Here is a 22,223-nt window from a genome sequence, read left to right on the forward strand (position 1 = left end):
TCTGACATCATCCCCTTCTCTCTGCAGGCCCCCTATACACACTGCCTCTTCCTGCATCAGGGCTGGCCGCTGTGCCTGCAGGACAAGGTTGTGGTCCACCTGGCCCCTCTCAATCCCCTCTTATTGCGCCAGAGTGACTTCTACCTTCAAGTTGAGCCTCAGGAGGAGCAGTCTGTCTGCATCATGATCAAGTGCCTCTCGTTAGACCTCCGCACAGTGGACACGAAGCCTGTTCCCGTGTCATCCTACCCGACACTGTTCACCCAGGAGTGGCTGGAGGCCTTCAACAATGACTTTGAGGGAAGTCCCCTACACAACTGCCTGGTAGCTTCAGAAGAGGGGATTGTTCCTGTGCCCTGGACCAAGATAACCAGCCCAGAGTTTGTGGATGACAAACCCCAAGCAGTGACTGTTCTCTCCCGGGCCTGGGGTTCCCTTCAATTAGAGGCACTGGATTTAAGTGGCCCCCAAGAGCTGCACCAGGCCAGGTCTCTAGGCAGCCAGGTGCTGCTTGGCCAGAGCTTGGCCAAGGGTAAAGACGAGACATATGAGATTAAGTACCCTGGACTTATCAAGGTGGAGCAAGCCAGGCCTGGGGAGGTGGCCTTCAGGATGGACGATGTGGCCAGCCAGAACTTAGAGGGAGAGTATGTGGCTCTCCTGGACTTTTCCCAAGAGAGCAGAGGAGAGCCTGTGAGTAGGGAGGTGGACACATCCCGTGGGGCACTGGAGGAGCTATCTGGAACTAAAGAAATCCCTTTGTCTCAAAGCATGCTGCCTCTCTCAGGGGCCAGTAGGGGACCTCCCCTGGGAAAGTGTGCTTGTGCAAAGCCAGCAAGATTGGAGGAAGATCCCTGTGTTTTGAGCTTGAGGAGAAAGGTCAACCATAAAGCCCCCTCCCACAACTTAGAACGCCAGCCCCAGGAGCCCTACCTCAACGTCCTTGAGAACCCACTGCGCTGTGCCTCTGGCCTCAGGACAGATGTCTCAGAAGAGTCAGCTGCCTCCAAGAGGCAGGGATCTCTGGGAAACCCAGAGAATGTGGTCCAGCTCAGGCCTGGGCAAAAACAAGCATCCTGTCCCCAGCTGTGCCCAGCTTCTCCTCCTGCTGCGCCAGCCCTTGAGACCAAGATGGGAGAGAGGACCAAACAGGGAAGTGGGAAACTTCCCAAGCCCATGACTGGCCCTGGTCAAAACACCTCCTCTTCCAGATCCCCATCTCTTGGACTCAAATTCTCATTCTTGAAGGGGCAGAGGCAAGCTCCCGTGCCCCCAGAGAGAGCCTCGCTCCAGCATGACGGGCCCTGGAAGGTCTTGTGTTCACTCTACTCACCCAAACCCAACCGAGCCAAGTGCTTGGAGAAAGGTAAGGTGTCCACTTACATAGCTGGACAGGGGAACTGTTCTCTGACCAGATCAAGTGACAAGGTGGTGCAGGCTGTTAGGGACAGAGACCCCCCTGGCTGCTCAGTCTCAGCAGTTCAGAGAACCAGGTGGCATGTCAAGAGTCTTGAAGGCTTTGGTTCTGGAATTGAGCAAGGGGTTATGACTGTGTTTTGATGGCTTGAGTCCACACTCCAGGTTGGGTGACCTTGGTCAAGGACTTCATTTCTCCAAGTTCAGTTCTCCCTCTCTGAGCAATGGGATCTCACAGAGTTGGGTGTTTGTTTGTTTGTTTGTTTGTTTTAAATATATTTTTATTGGTTTCAGAGAGAAAGAGAGAGGGAGAGAGAGATAGAAACATCAATGATGAAAGCCATTGATCAGCTGCCTCCTGCAAGCCCCACACTGGGGATCGAGCTGCCACCGGGGCCTATGCTCTGACCGGGAATTAAACCATGACCTCCTGGTTCACTGGTTGACACTCACCCACTGAGCCATGCCAGCCGGGCATCACAGGGTTGTTTTGAGGTTCAAAGATACATCAGAAGGCAGGAGCTTTGCACAAGCCTGGCACACAGTAGGAGATCAATAGTTGTAAGCTATCATTCTCAGTCAGAAGGACATTCCTCTTCTCCTACCCTCCCCCCCCTACCTGCACCCCCCCCCCCCCCGGGAAAAATCCATCTTCTGCTTAACACCGTTTCCTTTATTGTTGCTTTTCCCCAGCTGGAACAACTCAGACCAAAACATCTGGCCCCACTGCTGACTCAGGCCCACTGGCTGGAGGAAAGGCTGGTTTCCCAGAAGCTTCTACAGAAAGAGGCCCCACTCTGGATGAGGAGCCACCAGGGCCCGAGCCCAGGATCGGGGCTCTGAGTATGGAGATCATCCACTCCCGGATAGCGTGCCTGCCAGGTCCTCAGGATCATAGGGGCAGGTGGAGGGGGAGGGTACGTGGGGGGCGGGGGGGTGAGGTCCCTGGGCATCCTCACATGTTGGTGGGTGTGGGGGAAGACATGGACAGCTCTGGAGACCTGTGTTCTGGACTGAGCCTCAGTTTTCTCATCTTTCCAATGAAGATGTTGGATTATACAAAGTGGGGCAAAAGTAGATTTACAGTTGTTCATATGGAAAATAATACAATAATTAATAAATAATAATACAAAAATAAACTCTGTGTCTCATGTACTCACAACTGTAAACCTACCTTTGCCCCACCCTGCATAAAAGCAATTTCTAGGTATCCATCCAAATATTCATCCATCCATCCATCCACCTAACCACCCACTCACCCATCTATCCATCCATCCATCCATCCATCCATCCATCCATCCATCCTTCCACCCACCCATTCATCTACTCATGTACATACATTCTACTTTTAATAAGGCAGGGAAGGTGTTTGTCTTAGGTCAGATTCCCTAGAAACTGAGCCAGAGACAGCGATCCTATTGAAGGTTACTCTCAGAAGGGGAGTGAGGGAAGCAGGTCAGGGTGGGGGAGGAGCTAAGCAAGGATGTGGCCTGATCCCACAGAGCTGGTTCCATCTTAAGGTGCAGGCAACTGACCATTTGTGCGGGCATCTGTTAGTCATCAACCCGGGCTGATCCTGGGATGGGAGGCAGGATGAGCCCAGGCTCCAGTTCAGCCGAGGGCACGTCTTCAGAGAAGAGGGCATCTGTGAGCCATTTACAGCCGATACGTATGGCCATGGAAGATGAGTGCCCTGACTTGATGAGGGGGTCTGGGCGGGGCGTTAACAGCATCCAGCACAGAGGGCATTATCATTTCTGTTTAATATTCATTCACCTTTGCAATTAGTATTTGCTGAACACCTGCTGTGTGTCAGGCCCTGAGCTTAGCACTGAGGATTCAGCAGGGAGCAAGTCTGATGTGTTCTCTGCTCTCAAAAAGTCTATATTCTAGTGGCGGAGAAAATTCAACAGGTTACTACAACAATGTAAAAAAACTTGTTACGATGGGGCCATACAGGAGACTGTGGGAGGACAGATTCCATGAGCTTTACCTCCAGGGTGCCCAGGACAGAGGGAGTCCAGAGGAGGCGAGGCTACTGCTGCATGGAGGAGGAATTCAGGGATGACTTTTCTGAGGAAGTGGCTTTTGAGCTGGGTTTTGACGGATGAATAAGAGTTTAGAATTAATGGATGGGGGTGGGGGTGGGGGTGGAGGTGCGGGTAGGAAGGGACCAGTGTGGGCAAAGGCTTGGAGGCCACAGAGAGGTCCCAGTAGAGAGGGTTGCACCAAAGTTCTCACTGCACATGTGTGTCCTCTCTCCTCCAGGTGGTCGGGACAGGGCTGGGCGGCCCCTGCTTCTGGTGTCAACCCCCCAGGGGGCCTGGGAGGCACCATGGTGCACAGCCTCAGAGGTCACCAAGCTGCTTTCCTACCTGTGCACTGTCCCCAGGTAAGAGGCTGGGCTGGTTGGCCACTCCATCCTTCCAACCTCTCAGCCCAGGGCCTAGGACAAGGCACCCAGTGGAGAGACACCATACCCTTCCATCCAGTCATCTGTTCCCAGAGCCAGTCCCCAGATGGTGGAGACAAAGCAGGACACACTTAGTCCCTGCCAGCAGGACAGGGAGACAGATGATGTGCCAAAAAACCGAACCATGGGCAAGCAATTCTCAGGAGCGTTAGTGTGGCGAAGGACCCAGAGGACTGTTGTAGGTCAGTGGTTTTCAAACTCGAGCTTGCATCAGCCTGAGGGGCTGCTAAAACAGGGCTGAGACCCACCTCCAGAGTTTCTGATTCAGTAAGTCTGGGGAGGGGCCTGTCTAACAAGCTTTCTGATAATCCTGATGCTGCTGGACTGTGGACCACCTTTTGAGGACCACAGTTGTAGAGTGAGAGGGGTGAGTGGACTAATTCCAATTGGAACATCAGGGAAGGCTTCCCTGAGGAGGTGGTAATTGAGAGCTGACATCTGAATTATAAATATTCATTGAACAAATGGAGGGTGACTAAGTGAATGAATGAAATGAATGAGAGAGTGAAAGAATGAATGAGTGAGTGAGTGAGTGAGTGAGTGAGTGAGTGAGTGATGAGTGACCCAGGCTGATTTCTAACCTCCCACCCCACCATTTGGACTTCATGTTGGACTGGCTAGGGAAAAGGTACCATCCTTTCCTCTGAGTCCCAGCCCCAGTCAGATGGTCTCAAAAGTGATGTTTGCTCAGGGCTATGGGTATTGACCCCAACCCAACCTAGCGGTTCTGTTGCTAGGGGCGGGGGTGGAGGGACTAATGGAACCTTCTCCATGCACTCCACCCCATGGAAGGCACCACCTCCACCAGCTGGCCACTGAGATTTTTCTTCCTTTTGTCCAAGGTGGAGTGGCTTTTCTGACCTGACAGGGAGATGGGACCCCCTTTTCAGTGCTGAGAAGTGGCCAGCATGGTACACAAAGCCCTGCAATCCCACTCACTTGCTGTGTGATCTGGGGGCAGTAACCTCCCCTCTCTGAGGCTCACCTGAACAAAAGGGGGGGACCAAGTGTGGGCACAAGAGGTGGGGGTGAGCTGCAACGTAAACTGTGGAAGACGGTGTCCTCGGGGCTCCTGTGTGCTGGGCTTGCTTTTCTCTCCTGCGTTGAATCAATATTGCTGGGCATCTGCTCTGTGCCTGGCTTCAAGCTGGGACATTCTAGGGACCCAGACGCTCCTCACATTGAGTCCTGTGCCCTAGGAGCCTCTAGGCTGGTGGCTGAGGCAGGTGTGGAAACAAACTGCTCTCCCCTGAGGCAGAAACTAGTATCCCCATTTGCAGACGGGCAATGGACTCCCAGCTAAATGGAACAGCGTGCCCAGGTGACCATGCACCAAGGCAGTGCCACAGCTCCGCCCCACACTGGCACCCCTGGCTCTGTCTGTGAACTGGCTGGTAAGGCTTGAAGGCAGTGGGTTTATTTTCTCAACCTGCCTGATGGTCAGAATAGCCAAGGTCACTTGGAAGCCCACAGATTCCCTGGCCCCACCTCTTACAACCAGATGTCTGGGTGGACCAGGTGGACCTGGGGCTGAGGGATCAGTATTTTAACAAGTTCTGACAATTGGGCCAGTTTGGGAAATCCAAGGTGATTGCTGAAAAGTGCGATGTGAACCAGTTAGGGTGTTTTGGCTGTAAGTAACACATTTCCATTTAAAATGTATTATCTGGTAAGGAAATGTACCATTTTGTGTCTCTGCCTTATAGCTCTTTGTAAAAACTTCTTAAAGGGGAGACTTCTCTCCCTGAAGTTCCCCAGCAAACTTCTCATATTTCATTGGCCAAAAATATGTCACATGACCCTTATTGAAACCTATCATTGGCCAGAGGAATTAGATCCCTACTGTTGGCCCCAACTAATCAGAAACTAGCCCCTGTGGTGGGGGTGGTGGGGAGTGGGGGGCACAGTCATATGGTGGAACTTGGATTCTTGAACAAAATGAGAGTTCTGCCCACACAAAAGGGGTAGGTGAGTGCTGGGTGACTTGCCCACTGCAACTGGGATAGTGCTTATAGTTTATGATTATTAGGGTGTAAGAGAGGGTTGTGTGAGGTTCTGTGGGAGCATTGAAGAGAGAGCAATGGGCTCTGGAGAAAAATCCAGGAGATCTTCCTGGAGGAAGGGGCGTTGGATCTTAGTCTTGCAGGATGAAGACTACCAATTAATTAAAGCTCCTAGAAGCCAGTTTCCCTCACCTTCCACTAGGTCCTTCCCCCTAGAGGGCCTGGTTTATCCAGCAAGACTGCCAGTTCTGTTTACCACCCACAGGCCAGAAGATAAAACCAAGGGGCTGGCGGTGGTGATAGATGCCAGGAAGCAGCCTCTACACCCTGTCCTGGTCAATGCCTTGGAAGCCACCCAGGTGAGTGAGAGGTGGACAACATCAACCTAGAAAGTCTTGGGAGCACCAGGGCTTTCTGGTATTCATGCATGGAGTCTGGGAGCTCAGAGTTGGGTCCAGGCCCCCAGACAGGGACTCCTCGTTGCAGCTAGCAGAAACCCCAGCCCAAACAGGCTGAGAGAGGAAGGTTCTTCATTGGTTCACGTGACTCCATAGTCCAGGAGTTAGATCCAATGTCAAGTATGGCTTGATTCGGGGACTCAAATATGTCACTCAAGTATTCTCTCTCCATTTCTGGCCCTGTTCTCCTGGGAGGGTGCCCTTCTCAGCCAGGCCCCTCTCTTAGTGACAATCTGGCACCCAGAAGTTCTGACTTTACATGGTCTTGGATTCAAGTCCAGTAGGAAAGAGTGAGAGAACCTTTTCCCAGAAGTCCCAGCAAAAGTTGCTTTGTGTCTCCTTAACCCTGATTGGCTCAGGTGTCAGGAAAATGCGACACACTGATTGGCTTAGACTTAGGTCACCAGACCTCATGAACTGAGAATAGGGGAGGGAGAAAATTCCTTCATAGCTGGTATGGGCAGCAGAGTAAATAGAATTTTGGCTTAAGCTTACCTCAGGATCTGATCTCCTCCTCCTCACTGTATAGATGGGGAAACTGAGGCCCAGAGGGGATGGATCATCTGGGAAGTTTGCAACCCAGCTTGGACCTCTTGATGTCCAATGACACCCTCCACACATACCCTACAAGGGTCCCAGCCTTGCACAACTCCCCCTCCCCCTCCCTGGCCCTGTGGCCTATTTGCTTGTGTCTTAGAGGGGAAGCTCAGGGGCTCCGTGAAGGCCTGGGCAGAGCAGCACCGAAATGCTTCTTTCGTACAGGCTCTGGACCCAGCCTCCATCCATGTCATACTCTTCCTGAGGGAGAAGGAGACTGCTCTTCCGCTGGAGACATTACCTGACGTCCAGGTGAGGGGCAGGCAGCGTCAGCCGAGCAGAGAGGAGGTGTTGGGCTTGCACTGAGCTGGGCTGAAGAACTGCAGACGTCCTGAGCGAAGAGAGGCCCTGAAAGAAGGTCAATACATACAAGGCCCACGAGCTACAACTCTGGGGCCCTGCCCCTGGCAATCCTCGCAATGCCCGGTGGGCACCACCACGTGATTGAGAGCTGCACATGCAGGAAACCTTTCTGAGAAGCTTAATCTAGCCAAACCCTCCCCACTTCCTTTGCACCTGGGGAAACTGAGGCCCACGGCCACACAGCAAGCTGGAGGCAGAGGTGTCTTTTCCTCCCAGTTTCCCTGTATTTCTCTCCCTAGTTTCTCTGAGTATCTCAGCCTCAGGGGCAGAGTTGATTTAGACTCTGCAGGAAAGGGTGCGGGGTACCACAGTCACAGTGCTCTGCCCTGCTTCAGGAGATGGCGTTAAAGGGCCCCTCCCTCCTGGTTTGTGACGGGCACATTGTGAGCTAGAGAAATGCCTTCCAAGCTAATGTGCTTACGAGTCACTGGTGGATTTTGTCCAAGTGCAATTTCCAATGAAGTTGTTCGTTTGGGGCCTGGGACTCTGCATCTGCAACATGCTCCCAGGTGGTGCTGGTGCTGCTGATCTGTGGACCACACTTGGAGGACCAGCAATAACTAGTGGGCCCCCAAACCACAAACCTGCCCAGCCCCAAGCTTAGGTGTCTAGAGCTGTTCCCAGCATAAACCTCCAACTTCACTGCCTGGGAGAAGCAGTCACCTAGTCCCTTCTCCATGTCTTAGGGGTTGCTGCTAGGATTTGGTGACCTTTTGCGACAGCCTCAAGAAGGAGACGGCACCTTGGTGGGTCACCAGAGAATGGTACAGGATTACAAAGAAATTAGGGCCAGCTTCAGTCAATTTGTGTGATTGCCTGGAGAGCTGGGCTGGGCAAGAGCCGAGCTCAGAGGGAGCAAGTCCTGTGATTGATTAATGATGTCTGCCTTGTGCCCAAGGCAGCAGAAGGGTATGGCAAATGCTGTTTATTTGCTATTCCTCACCCGGGGTCTGGTTCTGAATTTTGATTTTTCAGAATTCCCAGAGAAAATCCATTGCCCAGAAAGCAACTCTTACAGCCAGGGGCAGACTCACCTGTGCGAGGTGGAATGGTGTTGGGGCTGGGATCTGGACAGGACCTTCTCAAATATCTGTCCCCACACTGAGTCCCCGGTCCTCCTGACTCACTTCTTTTGTCTGCAGGTGGAGGTGCTGACCTCCTTAACGGCCCTCAGCCACCACGTGGACCCCAGCCAGATGCCCACAGCCCTGGAAGGCTCCTTCCCCTACTGCCACAGCGAGTGGGTGCAATTCTTCCAGGTGTCTACCGTCACAGCCTTTAGTCCTGTACCCTCACTCCTTCCCTTCCTCCCTTCACTATCCTGCCCATGGATCCATCCACACTGTCAGGTTCAAAACTAGTCATTCGACAAAAGTTTAAAATGAAGGTGCAGCATGGAGTGATCGAGAGCTCAGGCTCTGGGGCCCGACTGCCCGGGTTCCAATCCCAGTTTGGCTGTGTGACTTTGGGTAACTTATATACCTTCTCTGAGCCCACTTCCTCGTCTATAAAATGGGGCGGGTAATCAGAGTTGGGGGTTGTTGTGAGCAGTAATTGAGTTAATGGGGGTAAGGAGTTTAGAAGAATGTCTGGCACATGCTAAGAGCTGTCTGCATCAACTGAAAATAAATACAGACGTCTGCTCTGTGGACCCACACCTCGGGAGCTCAGGGTCTGACGGGAAAAGCAGACGTGTTCCCTTTTGTAAGAGGGAGGAAATAAGGAAACCGCCAGCGAGGGGCTCCTTTCCCGTGTGAGCTCAACTCCTCTGGCCCAAATTAACACCCGGACGGGGTGGCTCACACAACAGCACGCAGAAGATTACCAGCGTAAGCCGCATTGGAACCCCGCCCAGCAGTGTCTGCCAGGGCGTTCTCTAGACCAGGGCTGCTCGATCTCCGCGCTGTCCACATTTGGGGCCGGATCATTTTTTTGTTGAGAGCTGGCTTGTGCATTGTAGCATGACTGGCCTCTGCCCACTTTGACCATGACAACCAAAATGTTTCCAGGCATTGCCAATGTCGCCGAGGGGGCAAAATCACTCCCCGCCGAGAGCCACTGGTCTATACGAACAGCTTACAATGCGGTCCTCTTCTTTTAAAAATCACGTCTGTTTAAAAATAGGCAGTGCATTCAAAATTCAAGTGGGGCACAGGGTACTGAAAAATCTCCTTTCCTAGTGTCCCCTGGGCCCCAGTTCCCTTCTCCAATTAATCGAGTGACTTTCAAACTACATTTTTGTTTTAAAACCTTCCCTTTAAATGAAATCTTACCTATAGACCCAGGATAGAAAACTGGTAAAGAGGAAGACTAACACTGATCCTCACAGCAGTCTATAAGGCAGGAATTACTGTGATCCCATGTTACAGAGGAAGAAGCGGAAGCACAGAGAGGTTAAGTAACTTGCCCAAGGCCTCACAGCGAGTAAGTGGTGGAGCTGGGCTGAAGTGGGACCCGGCAGAGGATGTCCCCCTTTCCCCTGCCCACTCTCTCCCCCTGCCTTCCCCTCCCCCAAGGTATCCCCACTGGCCTGGGACAGTACAGGCCTGCCTTTTTTCTCCCTCTCTCATTCCCTGCATCGGTGGTTCTCAAAGTGTGGTCCCTGGACCAGCAGTGTCAGCATCACCTGGGAACTTGTTGCAAATTCACATTCTCAGGCCCCACCCAGGGGAACAGGGCAGAAACACAGGACGGGGGGCCAGCAGCATGGACACTAATGAGCTCTCCAGTGGTTCTGATGCAGCTGGAGTTTGAGAACCACCACCTCGGGCCCCTGCTGTGTCTTCCTGGGTGGGGGAGGTGCCCTCCTCACTGGCTCAGGCTGACACCCCCACTTCTGTCCTGCAGAAGTCAGACCCTTTCCTTGCTGACCTCCGCCAGGCCTCCTCCCTGCTACAGGCATCCATCAAGGAGTTTGAGAAGGGTGATCCCCCTGGAGGGGCACAGGTGAGCCAGGGGCATGGGTGGCAAACTCTCACCACACCCCAGATTCCTCAGACCAAGGACTCAATGAAGGGAACAGACAGGCTGGGCATGATCATCCCTGTTTTACTTTAAAAAAATAATGTTTTTACTGATTTCAGAGAGAAAGGGAGAGGGAAAGAAAGATAAAAACATCAATGATGAGGGAGAATCATTACCTCCTGCATGTCCCCTACTGGGGATTGAGCCCACAACTCGGGCAGGTGTCCTGACCAGGAATTGAACCATGACCTCCTGGTTCCTAGGTCGATGCTCAATCACTGAGCCATGCCGGCTGGGCTCATCCCTGTTTTTCATTCATTCATTTGACTAATATTTACTGGGTACTCACTGTGTGCACCCAGAGACCCAGCCTGGGCAAACTGATTTTTCCCGCCCTCATGGGGTGCATGGTATAGCGGTAGAAGTAGTTGTTAAAAAGTGAACAAAGAAATGGACATGTAGCTACAAATTATGCCAAATGCTATGAAAATAAGATTGAAAATAATGGGGAAGGAGGGAGGGCCTCCCTGAAGAGATGGTATTTAAATTCAGACCTGAAGGATGAGAAGGAGCCTGCATGGGAATAGGAGGGGGATTGGGGTCCAGGTGGAGGGCATGCATGTGCAAAGGCCCTGAGGTGGGATTATGCTTGGTATGTTCAGGAATAATATGGAGGCTGGTGTGGAACAGAATGATTGGGGGAAGGGAGGAGGAGAAAACTAGAAGATCTTCTGGATAGAGGCTGGATCAAGGAGGAGTTGGATTGGGATGTCCTTCTCAGCAGGCAGGGAAGCCACTGGAGAATTTTAAGCAGAAGGATGTTTAAATTTGCACCGAGATCCTTCCAGCTGCCATGTAGAGAATAGACTGCAGGGGGAGCCAGAGTGTAACAGGAAGACCAGTGAGGAGGCTGGGATGGGTGTGCCAACAAGAGATGATGGCACTTGGACCCGTGAGCTTGCCATGGCAATGAGAAGAGTGGCCTGAGGAGATGTTTTAGAGATAAAGGATAGACTTTCTGTAGGACTTTGTATGCCAAACTGGGGCAGTTGGGCATGGTCAGGGTGTGGGCAGCCCTGGAAGGTGGTAGAGGGAGAGTGGGGACTGGGTCTCAGGCCACCTCCCTACACTGGCAGGAGGCCTCCAGGTGTCTGAACAAGTCCAAGGAGCTGATGGAGGCCGTGCTGAGGGACCCAGTTCTGCTGGGCCTCCAGCGGGAAGGCGGAGCCACCCTGGCCAGGCTGCAGCAGGAGGCCAGCAGGCTGGACTTCAACCCAGATGTCAGGTACGGACTTCCATCTTTTCCTCTCCCACCTCATCTGCTTCCTGGATGGGAGTTTGGAGCTGGGGACACATAGGGTGGGCCCGGCAGATGCCCAGGATAGGGATGTGCCCAGGATAGGGATGTGTGCAGGGCCCATATCCTGTCCCTTCTCTGCTGCCCTCCTTCAGCCCCAGTCATCTTCAGACGGGGGTGGGCATTGGAGGACAGCCCTGCCTGTTTCCGGTCACACTCATGGACCAGGCACTTTCTCTCACCCAGACACTGAGCTGAGCCTGGCCAGGAGAACCTCACGGTGTGTGAGGTCTCAGAGCCACAGCAAAAGCAATTGCTAGAAAGTACCAATTTTCTTAAACTTAGGGGTGGTGTAGGGGCAAATCAGTAATTAAATCAGTCAGTAATTGGAAATTTCTTTACCTCTGTTAGAACACAAAGTTTGCATAAACTCAAGGACAATTTGTTTATTTAACCAGCGCCTAAATAGCACGTAGTATGAGCACAATATTGTTTTAAAGGCTTTACAAATAGTAGCTCGTTTAGTTCCCACCCATGTGGTGAACCTAGCAGTATTCTCATTTTACAGTGGAGGGGCCTGAGGCTCAGAGAGGCTAAGCGACTTGCCCAGGGTCGCAGAGCGGGGATGTGGTGGGGCCAGGGCTTGGGCCAGGCAACTTGGCCCAGAAATCTGAACACACCACCCTGAGCTGTGCCACAGGCAAAGTCATGCTGATATGCGCACTGGGCAGCAGGGCCCTGGTACCAGGTGTGGAGTCCTCACCCTGCCCCTCACGTGGCCTGGTGGGGCTGTGATTCCCAGAATACCCCATCTCACTGGCTGAGCGCCAGGCCCCTATTGTCACCAGAGGCCCCTCCAGGTCGTTGACCACTGGAAGGTCCACCAGGGGGCGCTGTGGTCCCGTGTGAGCCGCTGTGCGTGTTTGTTCTGCAGCTGGGTCCCTGCAGCTCTCGCCTACCGCCCCCCTCCTCCCTCCGCCTGGCAAGCTGGCATTTTCCATCAGGTTCACGCAGCCTGGGCCCTCACCTGGAAGGGCAGGGACCAGTCAGATGGGGAGGCCCAGAGCGAGACGAGCAGGCGTTCCTTCCATTCCATCTCCTTTTTCCTTTTCTTTCTGAAGTAAGACACCCCTCTCCTCCCCGAGCCCCCACCACCCGCGAGCAGAGGATGGTGGGTGGGATTTGAGGGGTGTCGGGAAAGCCTCCCTTTAGCCAAGTGTTACCACGCCTGGGTCCCGTCCACAATCCATTTATGTATTCCTGGCTTTGACCGTTTTCAAAAATTATGTTCAGAAAAAGCCATGGACTGGGTTCCAATTCAGACTGCCATATCTGAGAGTCAGTCCCTCTCTCTGGACCTCAGTTTTCCCATCTGTAAAATGGAGACTGGTGAGGGGATGTTACAGCTACTCACTATCACTGCAATAGAAATAACAAGTGCCAGCAAACACTATGCCCACCGCTGTGTGAAGTGCTTTGAATGCAGGAGAGCTGGTTCTCAGGCCTGGCTCCTGGGGAGGTTTAGGAAGCACTGGGGTCCAGGCTGCGTTCAGACCTGACTCTGTTGGCCTGGGATGGGCCTGGGCATCGAGATTTTTTAAGCTCCCAAGGCAGGTTCTAATATGTAGCCAGGGTTGAGAGTCTAGGAGTTAGTTCATCTAACCCTTGCAAGCAGTCTGTGAAGTGGATTCTGTCATCTCCACTTTTGAGAGATGAAAAAACAGAGGCACAGAAAGCTTGAGAAATTTGCACTAGGTCCCATGACTAGAAGGTAGCAGGGCTGGGATTTGAACCCAGATCTGTTCAGTTTGGTTCATACCCTCCTAGGTAAGAGAGTATTATTTGGTGTCTGCTGTGTTTGATGGTCCTCCCAGTCCCATGTAGACCAAAGCCGAGGCCCAGAGAGGTGTTCGGACCTGCCCAGGGTCACACAACAAATCAGCAGCTAGAATACCCAGGTCTGGGCCACAGAATCGCTGGAAGATGGGGGGCGAGGCAGGCCTATACTGGGCAGGAGTATTGGGGTGGGGGGCACATCTTAGGCCTTCTCTCACCCTCCACTGCCTCCCAGGAGCCATCTGGCTGAAGCCACTGCCCTCTATAGCCTCGTGGACGAACAGCTGCATGTCCTGGTCACCACATCTAATCACCTCCTGGGGAGGCTCGAGCTCCGTGTCCGCATGGGCCGCCTGGAAGCTGCCATCCACCAGGTGAAAGGGGAGGCGGCCTGGGACATGGGGGCTTCTGCTCCAGGCCCTGCCTCACATGGGGGCTTCTGCTCCAGGCCCTGCCTCAGCCAGGCACTTGCTCTGGTGCAAGGACCTGAGCCCCTCGTGTCCAAACCTCCCTCCCCTCCCCAGGTCAGCAACTGGATGGAGCAGGAAGGAAGCCGTCGCCTGCAAGCGCTGACTCCCAAGGACGGGAGCCTGGAGACAGTGCAGAAAGCCCACCTGGAATTTGAGGACTTCTTCCTGCAGGCTGCAGTGAGTCCCTGAGACTGAGGGGCAGGACTGGAGCAGACGGAGAGAGGGCGGGAGGGGGCGGCGCTCCAGAGCCAAGGTGTGGAGGTGGGCAAGTGTGAGAAGACTTCCAGAGACAGTGAGGAGACTGGCTTGGATATATAATGGGTTCAGCTTAGATGCTATCTCCTCTGGAAGCTTCAGGGACCCCAAGTCCAAAGCCGACTCATCTCAGAATCCCTTGGGGAACTCCCAGAACAGTGGGGGATGGAGGTGGGGGCCAAACAGGGAAACAGACAGAAAGGGGAGATTGTGGGGACCCGAAGACTCTGGGGCCGGGAAGCTTTCCAGAAGAGGGTGACTCTAAGCAGGGTCCCAGCTAGGAGAAGTACGCCGCCTCGGCAAAGGCCTGGGGCCCCGTTGGATAGATGAGGAAACTGAGGCACGGGAAACCTCATCGCTCAGCAGCGGGGCAGTGGGAGGCCTCAGCTAAGGCAGGAGCTGAGCGATGCCCCCCCCCCCCCCTCACACAGGCCCAGTACCGGCAAGGCCTGGAGCTGTCCAAGCAGGCGGCCCAGCTGGGAGCCTCAGCGGGAGGGGCCCGCGAGGCGGGAGGAACAGAGCCCCCGGAGCTGGCTGCCTTCGCCTCCACGCAGCGGACCTTCCAGGCTAAGCTGACCCACTTCTACATGGCTGCTGAGCGGCAGCGCACGGACCTGGAGACGCTGCTCCAGCTCTACCACTTCTGCAAGAAGGTGAGCCTTGCAGCCCACCGGCACGGCCCACCCTCCAGCTGGGAGGCAGGGAGCAGCCCAGGCTCACACTAGTCTCTTTGTACGCTCATTCCATAAATCCATCACCTCCATTTTCCAGCTGGGAAGCACAGCTTGAGAGGTCAAGTCACTCACCTAAATCCAAGTCCAGCTGGTCCCTGACCCAGTTTAACCCACTACATCAGGCAACCTCCCAGTGACCCTCAGATATCACCTGCTTCTTCTTTTTTAAAAAATATATGTTTTAAATTGATTTCAGAGAAGAAGGGAGAGGAAGAGAGAAATAGAAACATCAATGAATCATGGATAGGCTGCCTCCTGCACGCCCTCTACTGGGGATTGAACCTGCAACCCGGGCATGTGCCCTTGACCGGAATCAAACCTGGGACCCTTAAGTCCGCAGGCCAACGCTCTATCCATTGAGCCAAACCACCTAGGGCTCACCTGCTTCTTAAACGTTGGGATTAGGGAAAGGAGCCTAGGGATTTCTGAGAATCCAATCAAAAGCACAGGCTTTCTCCCCACACACAGATCTCTGTAGGTGACCTTGATCTTATCTCACCCCTCTGTTGCAGATTTGGAGAAACAGCATCAGAGAAGGGCTGTCACTTAGCCAAGATCACACAGCAAGCCCATGGCACCATTATAGTGCTCTCTCCCATGCCTTGCCTGCACAGATGGCGCCAGCAGAGGAGGGAGGGACCATTGGCTGAGGGTGGCATGTTCAGAACAGGGACCTCAGTTCTAGCTGGGAACCTGGAGTTTGGCCAGGAGGGTGGAGGAGAGGGTAGGACTACCATGGTCAGGTAGGGGTGGGGGACAAGCACAGAGTATCGGGGTGAGAGGCAAGAGGAACTCCATTACTTTGCATCTATCATCTCTTGGCAACCCAATGTGGCAAGGTTGATTAGCCCATTTTACAGATTAGGAAACTGAGGCCCAAAGAGGGAAAGGGCCTTGCCCAAAGCCACATAGATGGAGAAAAGAAGAGCTGGAATGTGAACATAGATGTGTCCATGCCCTATAACATGCTCTCTGTTCTCCAAAGGTGGGGAGGTAGGTGGAGAATGACAACCAATTAGCCACGTCTAAGCCAGGATGATGATGATGATGAAGATTAGGTGATTATTATGAGGATAGTCTACTTGTTGACTGTGTACTCATGCCAGAGCCTCCTGTAAGTGCTTCACAAACCTTGCCTGACTGAATTCGCACCAGATCTTTATGAGGGAGGGGTGCCAACATTGTTTCCATTTTACAGATGAGAAAACTGAGGCCCAAAGAGAAAAGTAGCTGGCTCAAGGTCCCCCAGAGGGCTGATGGTCAAGCAGGATTTGACTTTAGAGCCCTCACTTCTTCTAAATCTCTCCCAAGTTCCTCATTTTCTGATGGGGAAACTGAGGCCTAGGAGAATGGGTATTAGCCTGGGAGAGCTGTGACCCAGTTGGAACAAGAACCCACCTTTCTGGCCCAGGCCCAGTGACCTCAGCTGCCCCTCACCACTGAGGACCGAGCGTGAGAAGAGCCTGACCCCAGACTCCCAGCTGTCAGGCCTGCCCATCACACGGGACAGAGAACACAGGATGTTTCTGAGGGCAGTGGGAAGAACTCCGGTCAATCATGCCAGGGGCTCTGGGAGGACAGGCCACTCTCTGTCTCCCTGGGGCAGCAGGCAAGGGAGGCAGATGTGGGCCATGACAGCAAAGGAATCTCCTACTCCCAGCTGTACAGACTTCAGAGAGTGAGGCAGCTTACGCTTGTACTAGAGTCCTGGTGCACAGATTTGTGCACAGGTGGGGTCCCTCAGTGTGGCCTGCGGGGATTGGGCTGAAACCGGAAGTCCAACGCCGCCTGCTGCTCCCACTCATCCCGCCCCACTGTGCCTGCTGCAGGCTCATGCCCAGTCAGTACTGATTGGGAGAGGCTTGGCTGCCATAGCAGCGCTCGCCAGCCATGAGCCCTGCGTCTGGTGCCTGTCCCGAGAGGGGGGTGAGGGGGGGAGGCGGGACACAATTGGCCCTCTGGGCGAGCAGTGGGATGCCCTTGCTGGCCCAGGATCTGGATCTGTCCCACTGACCTTTGCGCCAGTTGCTGGGAGCCACCTGGCAGCCGCTTTTATATCCTTTCTTCCTTGCAGAGCGTCTAGGGAGGGGAAGCAGCCGCAGTACCCAAGGCCACTTCCAGGAGGCCAGCGGCGCTGTCGGGATTGTGAAGGCAGCGCCGGTCCGCCAGTGCCTGGCCCCTTCTCCGGAGATTATACCTGCAGGACTACTGAGGGAGGGAGTGGCTGCCACCGGGCTGGTGGACCACCTGGATGGATTGGTCAGCTGAGTAGCACTCCCACTATAGGAGTGCACTGACCACCAGGGGGCCAGCTCCTGCATTGAGCGTCTGCCCCCTGGTGGTCAGTGTATGTCATAGAGACCAGTCAACCAGTGGTTCAGTCATTCAGTAGCTCAGGTTTTTATATGTACAGATGGGCTGTGTGACTTCAAAGACAGTCTCACTGCTCTGGGCCTCAGCTCCTCGTCGATGATGATGATGATGACGATGACAGTGACGATGGTAACATAATGCTTCTGTGGCTCTTATGATGTGCCCTGGTTTCAGTCATTTGCACATAGTTGGATGGTCACACTAATCCAATGAGGCCGGTACTATTATTATGCCCATTTTGTGCACAAGGAAGCATAGAGAGGTCCAAGCACCCAGGGTCACACAGTTAGGAAGTGGCAGAGCTGAGATTCGAACCCGATCATCTGGCTCTAGTGCCAGCCTTGCCAGGTTCCTTGCCGAGAGAATTAGATTGACTGTGAATAACCCCACACCTTCTCCCTTGCTCGTCAGTTTCAGCCCCATTGGCCCTTCCTGGAGAAACCGAACATGCTCCAGCTCTGAGGCTTCGCACTTGCTGTTCCCTCAGCTGGAATGCTCTTCCCCTTGACTGGCTGGCTTCTTGTCTTTCTTCAGTGCTCAGCTCACTGTCCTCTCCTCACAGAGACCCTTCCTGGGTTGCAGGTACCCTTCCTTCCGTACCTGCCCCCCCCCCCCATTCTCTCTCATCACCTTGTGCTTATTGCTTCCTGGCCCTTTGTGATCTGAAATTATCCTGTTATTTCATCACCTGCTCTTCTCTTGTCTGCCACCTGTGAGGTGAGCTCCGGAGGTGGCAACTGGGTTGGTCCACCGTGCCCAGAGCAAGACCAGCAGGGGGCTTGGTGAACTCTGGGGGGGCGGGGGGGGGGTGCTGGCCAGGTGGCAGGAGGAGGAGGGCTGTGGATGTGTGTGGGAACATGCCGTCTGACCCAGGACTAGAAATCGTACATGAGGTCCAGCTGACCTGAGGTCCCACCATGGCCATCTCTCGCTGCTTGATCTGGGCAAGCCCCCTCTCCTCCCTGGCCCTGAATTTTAATCTGCACAGCAAGGGTTGGGGCGAGATGATTTCTGAGGTGTTATCCATCTCTGTCCAGCTCGGCCTAGAAGATGGAATCCTAGACAGACAGACAGACAGGACAGCTCAGTGCTGGGCCCAGCCCTGGGCGGAGAGCCTGCGTGCTGCAGCTTTGGCACTAAATAATAATAACACGATTGCGCCGCTAAGGGAGATTTATGGAGCCCTTTCCCAGCCATGAGCTCCGTGAGCTTCCGCGAATATGAAGCCATTTATCTAAAGACAAGTTCCCTTAATCCACGGAAAGATGGTTTCCTCGGAGAAAATGGTTCTCCAATCCCCACAGCCTAACAGCTCGCTGTCAGCTTCTAAATTAATGGAGAGAAAGATGATGTTTTTCACGAGCTGCTGGGAATGTGTTGGCCCCTTTGCAGCCTGCAGACATTTTGCAGGTGAAGCAGGGACAGCAGAACCCCAAAATGGGGCAGAGGGGCTGGAGTGAGGGGGCCGCTGGGCCTGGGTTGGCTGATGATCTCGCGCCTGGGCCAGTGTCTCCTGCGCAAGGAGATGCTTGGATGATACTCACTTGAGTTCCAATCCCAGCTCCTCCCTGACGTGCAGTGTGACCTGGGCAAAGGATTTCACGTCTCTGAGCCTCAGTTTCTTCCTCTGGCAAATGGGCTGTTGGTACAGTTGCGTGTGATCAGCGGGAGACACAAAGAGCCTGGCCGTGCTCAATAACATTAGCCAGACTCCTCCCTGAGTACCACTCCTAAGGGGCTAATGCAATCCAAGAACCTGAATATTCAGCTCTCATAAAGGTTTTTATGATCACCTAGTACACCTTGCATTTTACAGAAGGAGAAACTGAGTCCCAGGGAGGCCTAAGTCCCCACTGACCCATGGGTGCCTGAGGTTCCCAGGGTCCTGGGGACTGTTCCCGGCGGCAGGTGTGTGTGCCTGGGGAAGAGAGGGAACCACTGTCATCACCATCAGCAAAGGAAATCACGGCCACCTGAGGGGGCTGACGTTTGGGGGCGTGTTACTAATGTAATCCAGCCAATCCAGCCACGCCTAGCCTCCGAGTCCTCTCTCTGCTCGGAGAGGCCCATCCTGTCCTCACGGAGCCCCCCTGGCCCCACTCCCAGCCTGAACCCCACCTCCCTCTCTTGTCTCCCAGATGGCCTGGTTCCACATGGACTGTCAGGACCTGATGACCCAGCTCAGGCTGGGCAAGGACCCAAAGGCCAGCCCCGGGGGCCAGCGCCGCCTCCACCGCTACCTGCAGCGACTGTCGTCCGAGTTCCCTGCTGAGAAGCTCACGGCCATGGGGCTGCAGGTGGCCTCGCTGAGCCGGGAGGACCTGGGCCAGGACCTGTGGGAGGAGGCCCGGCTGAGACACGGGGAGATCCAGACCCTCCTGACGAAGGCACTGGCCCGCTGTCCGTGCCCACTGGGCCCCAGTGCCCATGCGGCACAGCTGGAACTACAACGGACCGCTGCCAAGGGCCAAGGTGTGAATGGAGACGTCACTTCCAAGGGACGGCGGGACCCAGGCCTGGATCGGTCACCAAAACCCCACTGGCCTCCTCGGGCCGAGAGAGGGGGGCAGAACAGACGTCTCCAGGCGGGCCCTCTGCCCCTGGACGCCGGCCAGGCCACAGAGGCTGGTGAAGGCAAGGGCCCTCGCGAGCCCCTTGACCCTGCCCCGGAGCGGCTTCTCACCTCCCTCTTCTCCTGGCAGCGGCTCCCCAGGCAGAGGCAGGTCCCCCACCCCACCGGGGGCAGCTCCTCCTCAGAGGGGACAGACTCACGGACGTCTCTGGAGGACTCGCCCCAGACAAGCCCCCCTGCCTCCCTCTAGCTGGGAGCAGAGCCTCCCCCCACCCCCTGTACCAGGCTCCAGGGGTGCGGGCTGGGCCTGTTGCTGAGGGACCAAACCCGTCAGGCCGCGGCTCCTGAGCACTGGGTGTGTGCGTGGCCTGTGCCGAGGGGCCAAGAACCGGCACCAGGAAACTCTGAGAAGTCCGGACCCTGGGAGGTCAGGGCAGGGTGCAGCAGAGCGTGGGGTTGGCTCCCTCGCCCCAGTACAGACCCTTCCAGAGGGCTCAGCCATAGGCAGGCCGCGTGCCCAGCTGGAGGTCAGGGGCACCCAGCTTCCCCTTGGGACACAAGGGGCATCGCTGCCCTCATACGGAACCATGAGTGAGAGATTCAGGAGTGGCTCCTGGTCTTAGGTACCCACTGAACAGACCCCGAGACAAGGATCCAGGTGCATGTGTGTTTGATAGTCACCCCAGGAACCACTGGGAGGTGAGCCTGGGAAAGGAATAAAGGGGGTGCTGTCAAGCAAATCACTGCACGCAACTCATTGTGCCATTGGCCTTGGCCGTTGACCTGCCGGAGACCAGTTAGTGTTTCAGGTAGGGGAGGGGAAAGGGAGAGGGGAGGGGGAAGGGAGAGGGGAGGGGGGAATGCCTGCTGCATCTCTGCTCTCCATCTCACTCGGCAACTCCAACCGCCACAGACCTCACATCCAAGGACCCCCACAGCCCGGTCCTTGCCCTCCAGGGAGAACCCTCGACTCCCTGATGTTCTCTGTCTTCTCTTCTCCCCTTCCCACCATGTCTCCTCAGACACTCCCCCCACCTCCCCCAGGCTTCACCTGCCTTTAGGCACAGCCTGTGGTGCCCAGAGTCCTGGGTTCTGCTGGCGGTAGGGACCGGACAAGGGTAGGAGCCGTGTCCCCGCCAGCAGGTGGTGCCGAGGGATGGGGGACAAAGGCAGAGGCCTTTACACGTCTGATCTTAGCGTAGAAGACAGTGAGCCTTCCACCCGCCCAGAGTAAGCCAACCCTTCCCTGAATGTCACTGTCCTGAGAGAGCGTGGGCCCGGTCTCTGCCCAGGACGCATACCAGCATGGCCTCTGCCAGCCTAGCCCGGAATTTTCCTGGCTGTGGGAAGAGGGTGCGGCACATGTCCTCCCACAGATGAGGCTGTGGAAGGAGGGAGGCAGGACTGGAGCAGGCCCAGGAAGACAAAATGGGTTTCTCAGGAGTTGTCACAGCAGAGAGAGCCACACAAACCTCAACGCCCAAAGTGACTGCAGGACTTCCAAGACTCAAGTGTGGTTTGGGGCCTGTCTGCCTCTGAGCCAATAGCAGGGCTGATCTAAGGCAGCTTCCTTGGCTGGGGGTGGGGGGAGGGGGTGGGAAGGTCCCCCTCCTGATCATTAAAATCAGACCCTTGGGGCCATCTGTGGCTGGAATCTGCATTTGTAACCAACTGCTCAGGTGTTTGTGATGCGACACAGAGCAATGGGGGCTGCTGTCTGCACACAGGGGGCTGAGGGCTGAGTTAGCCCCCCACCCCAAGCCAGCTCTCATTCTTACGTTCTCTCTCCTGTCTTCCATCCAGGCAGGCCTGAGAATGCAGGAGACATTTGATCGGCCAATCTCCATCTAGGCCTGTCACCTCAGAGGGGGGCCGAAGGCTCTTAAATGCTGTTGCCATAGCAACAGCATCCAGCAAGTGGGGACCACAGGCAGGGAGCCAGGGTACCTGGGGTGCAAGGATAGAAACTGACTTCGGAGGAGAGACTAGAGCTACTGTGAGGGATAAGGGGGGCTGAGTAGGGGGATGGGTGATCCAAGAATCCTTAGGAGGGAGGGGGACCCCAAAGCCATCTTGTGCATCCGTTGTCTCCAAAAAGAACAACCTATTCACTCACATCAGCCCCTGGGGAAAAGGGGTCCAGAAATGAAATGTAGTAATAATAACAAAAAAGAATGAATAATAATAACACTAATAGCTAACATTCATCTGCATTTTCTCTGTGCCTAGCCTGCTGCTAAGCCCTTTATTTTATTTTATTTTTTAAATAATTCTTTATTGTTGAAAGTATTACATATGTCCCCTTTTTTCCTCCATTGGCCCCTTCCAGCCTGCCCCGCCCCCCTCCCCAGGCCTTCACCACCCTATTGTCTGTATCCATGGGTTATGCATATATGCATACAAGGTCTTTGG

At 54.6% G+C, this 22,223-nt stretch overlaps 1 protein-coding gene across 1 annotated transcript in view; it reads left to right on the top strand.

Moving 5' to 3' along the window:
- Positions 1-20,599, top strand: part of KIAA1755 (KIAA1755 ortholog) — a 34,890-nt gene extending 14,291 nt beyond the window's left edge. The window contains exons 3-14 of the mRNA XM_036323745.1: positions 28-1,366; positions 2,110-2,298; positions 3,685-3,808; positions 6,158-6,251; positions 7,113-7,199; positions 8,453-8,569; positions 10,158-10,256; positions 11,411-11,559; positions 13,643-13,781; positions 13,932-14,054; positions 14,564-14,785; positions 19,378-20,599. Of these exons, the coding sequence (XP_036179638.1) occupies positions 28-1,366; positions 2,110-2,298; positions 3,685-3,808; positions 6,158-6,251; positions 7,113-7,199; positions 8,453-8,569; positions 10,158-10,256; positions 11,411-11,559; positions 13,643-13,781; positions 13,932-14,054; positions 14,564-14,785; positions 19,378-20,061 (3,366 nt within the window). The 3' untranslated portion in view covers positions 20,062-20,599. The remainder of the gene's footprint in view (positions 1-27; positions 1,367-2,109; positions 2,299-3,684; positions 3,809-6,157; positions 6,252-7,112; positions 7,200-8,452; positions 8,570-10,157; positions 10,257-11,410; positions 11,560-13,642; positions 13,782-13,931; positions 14,055-14,563; positions 14,786-19,377) is intronic.
- The last annotated feature ends 1,624 nt before the right edge of the window (positions 20,600-22,223 follow it).

This window comes from Myotis myotis, unplaced genomic scaffold (genome assembly GCF_014108235.1).
Source record: "Myotis myotis isolate mMyoMyo1 unplaced genomic scaffold, mMyoMyo1.p scaffold_m19_p_9, whole genome shotgun sequence".
Taxonomy (NCBI): Eukaryota; Metazoa; Chordata; class Mammalia; order Chiroptera; family Vespertilionidae; genus Myotis; species Myotis myotis.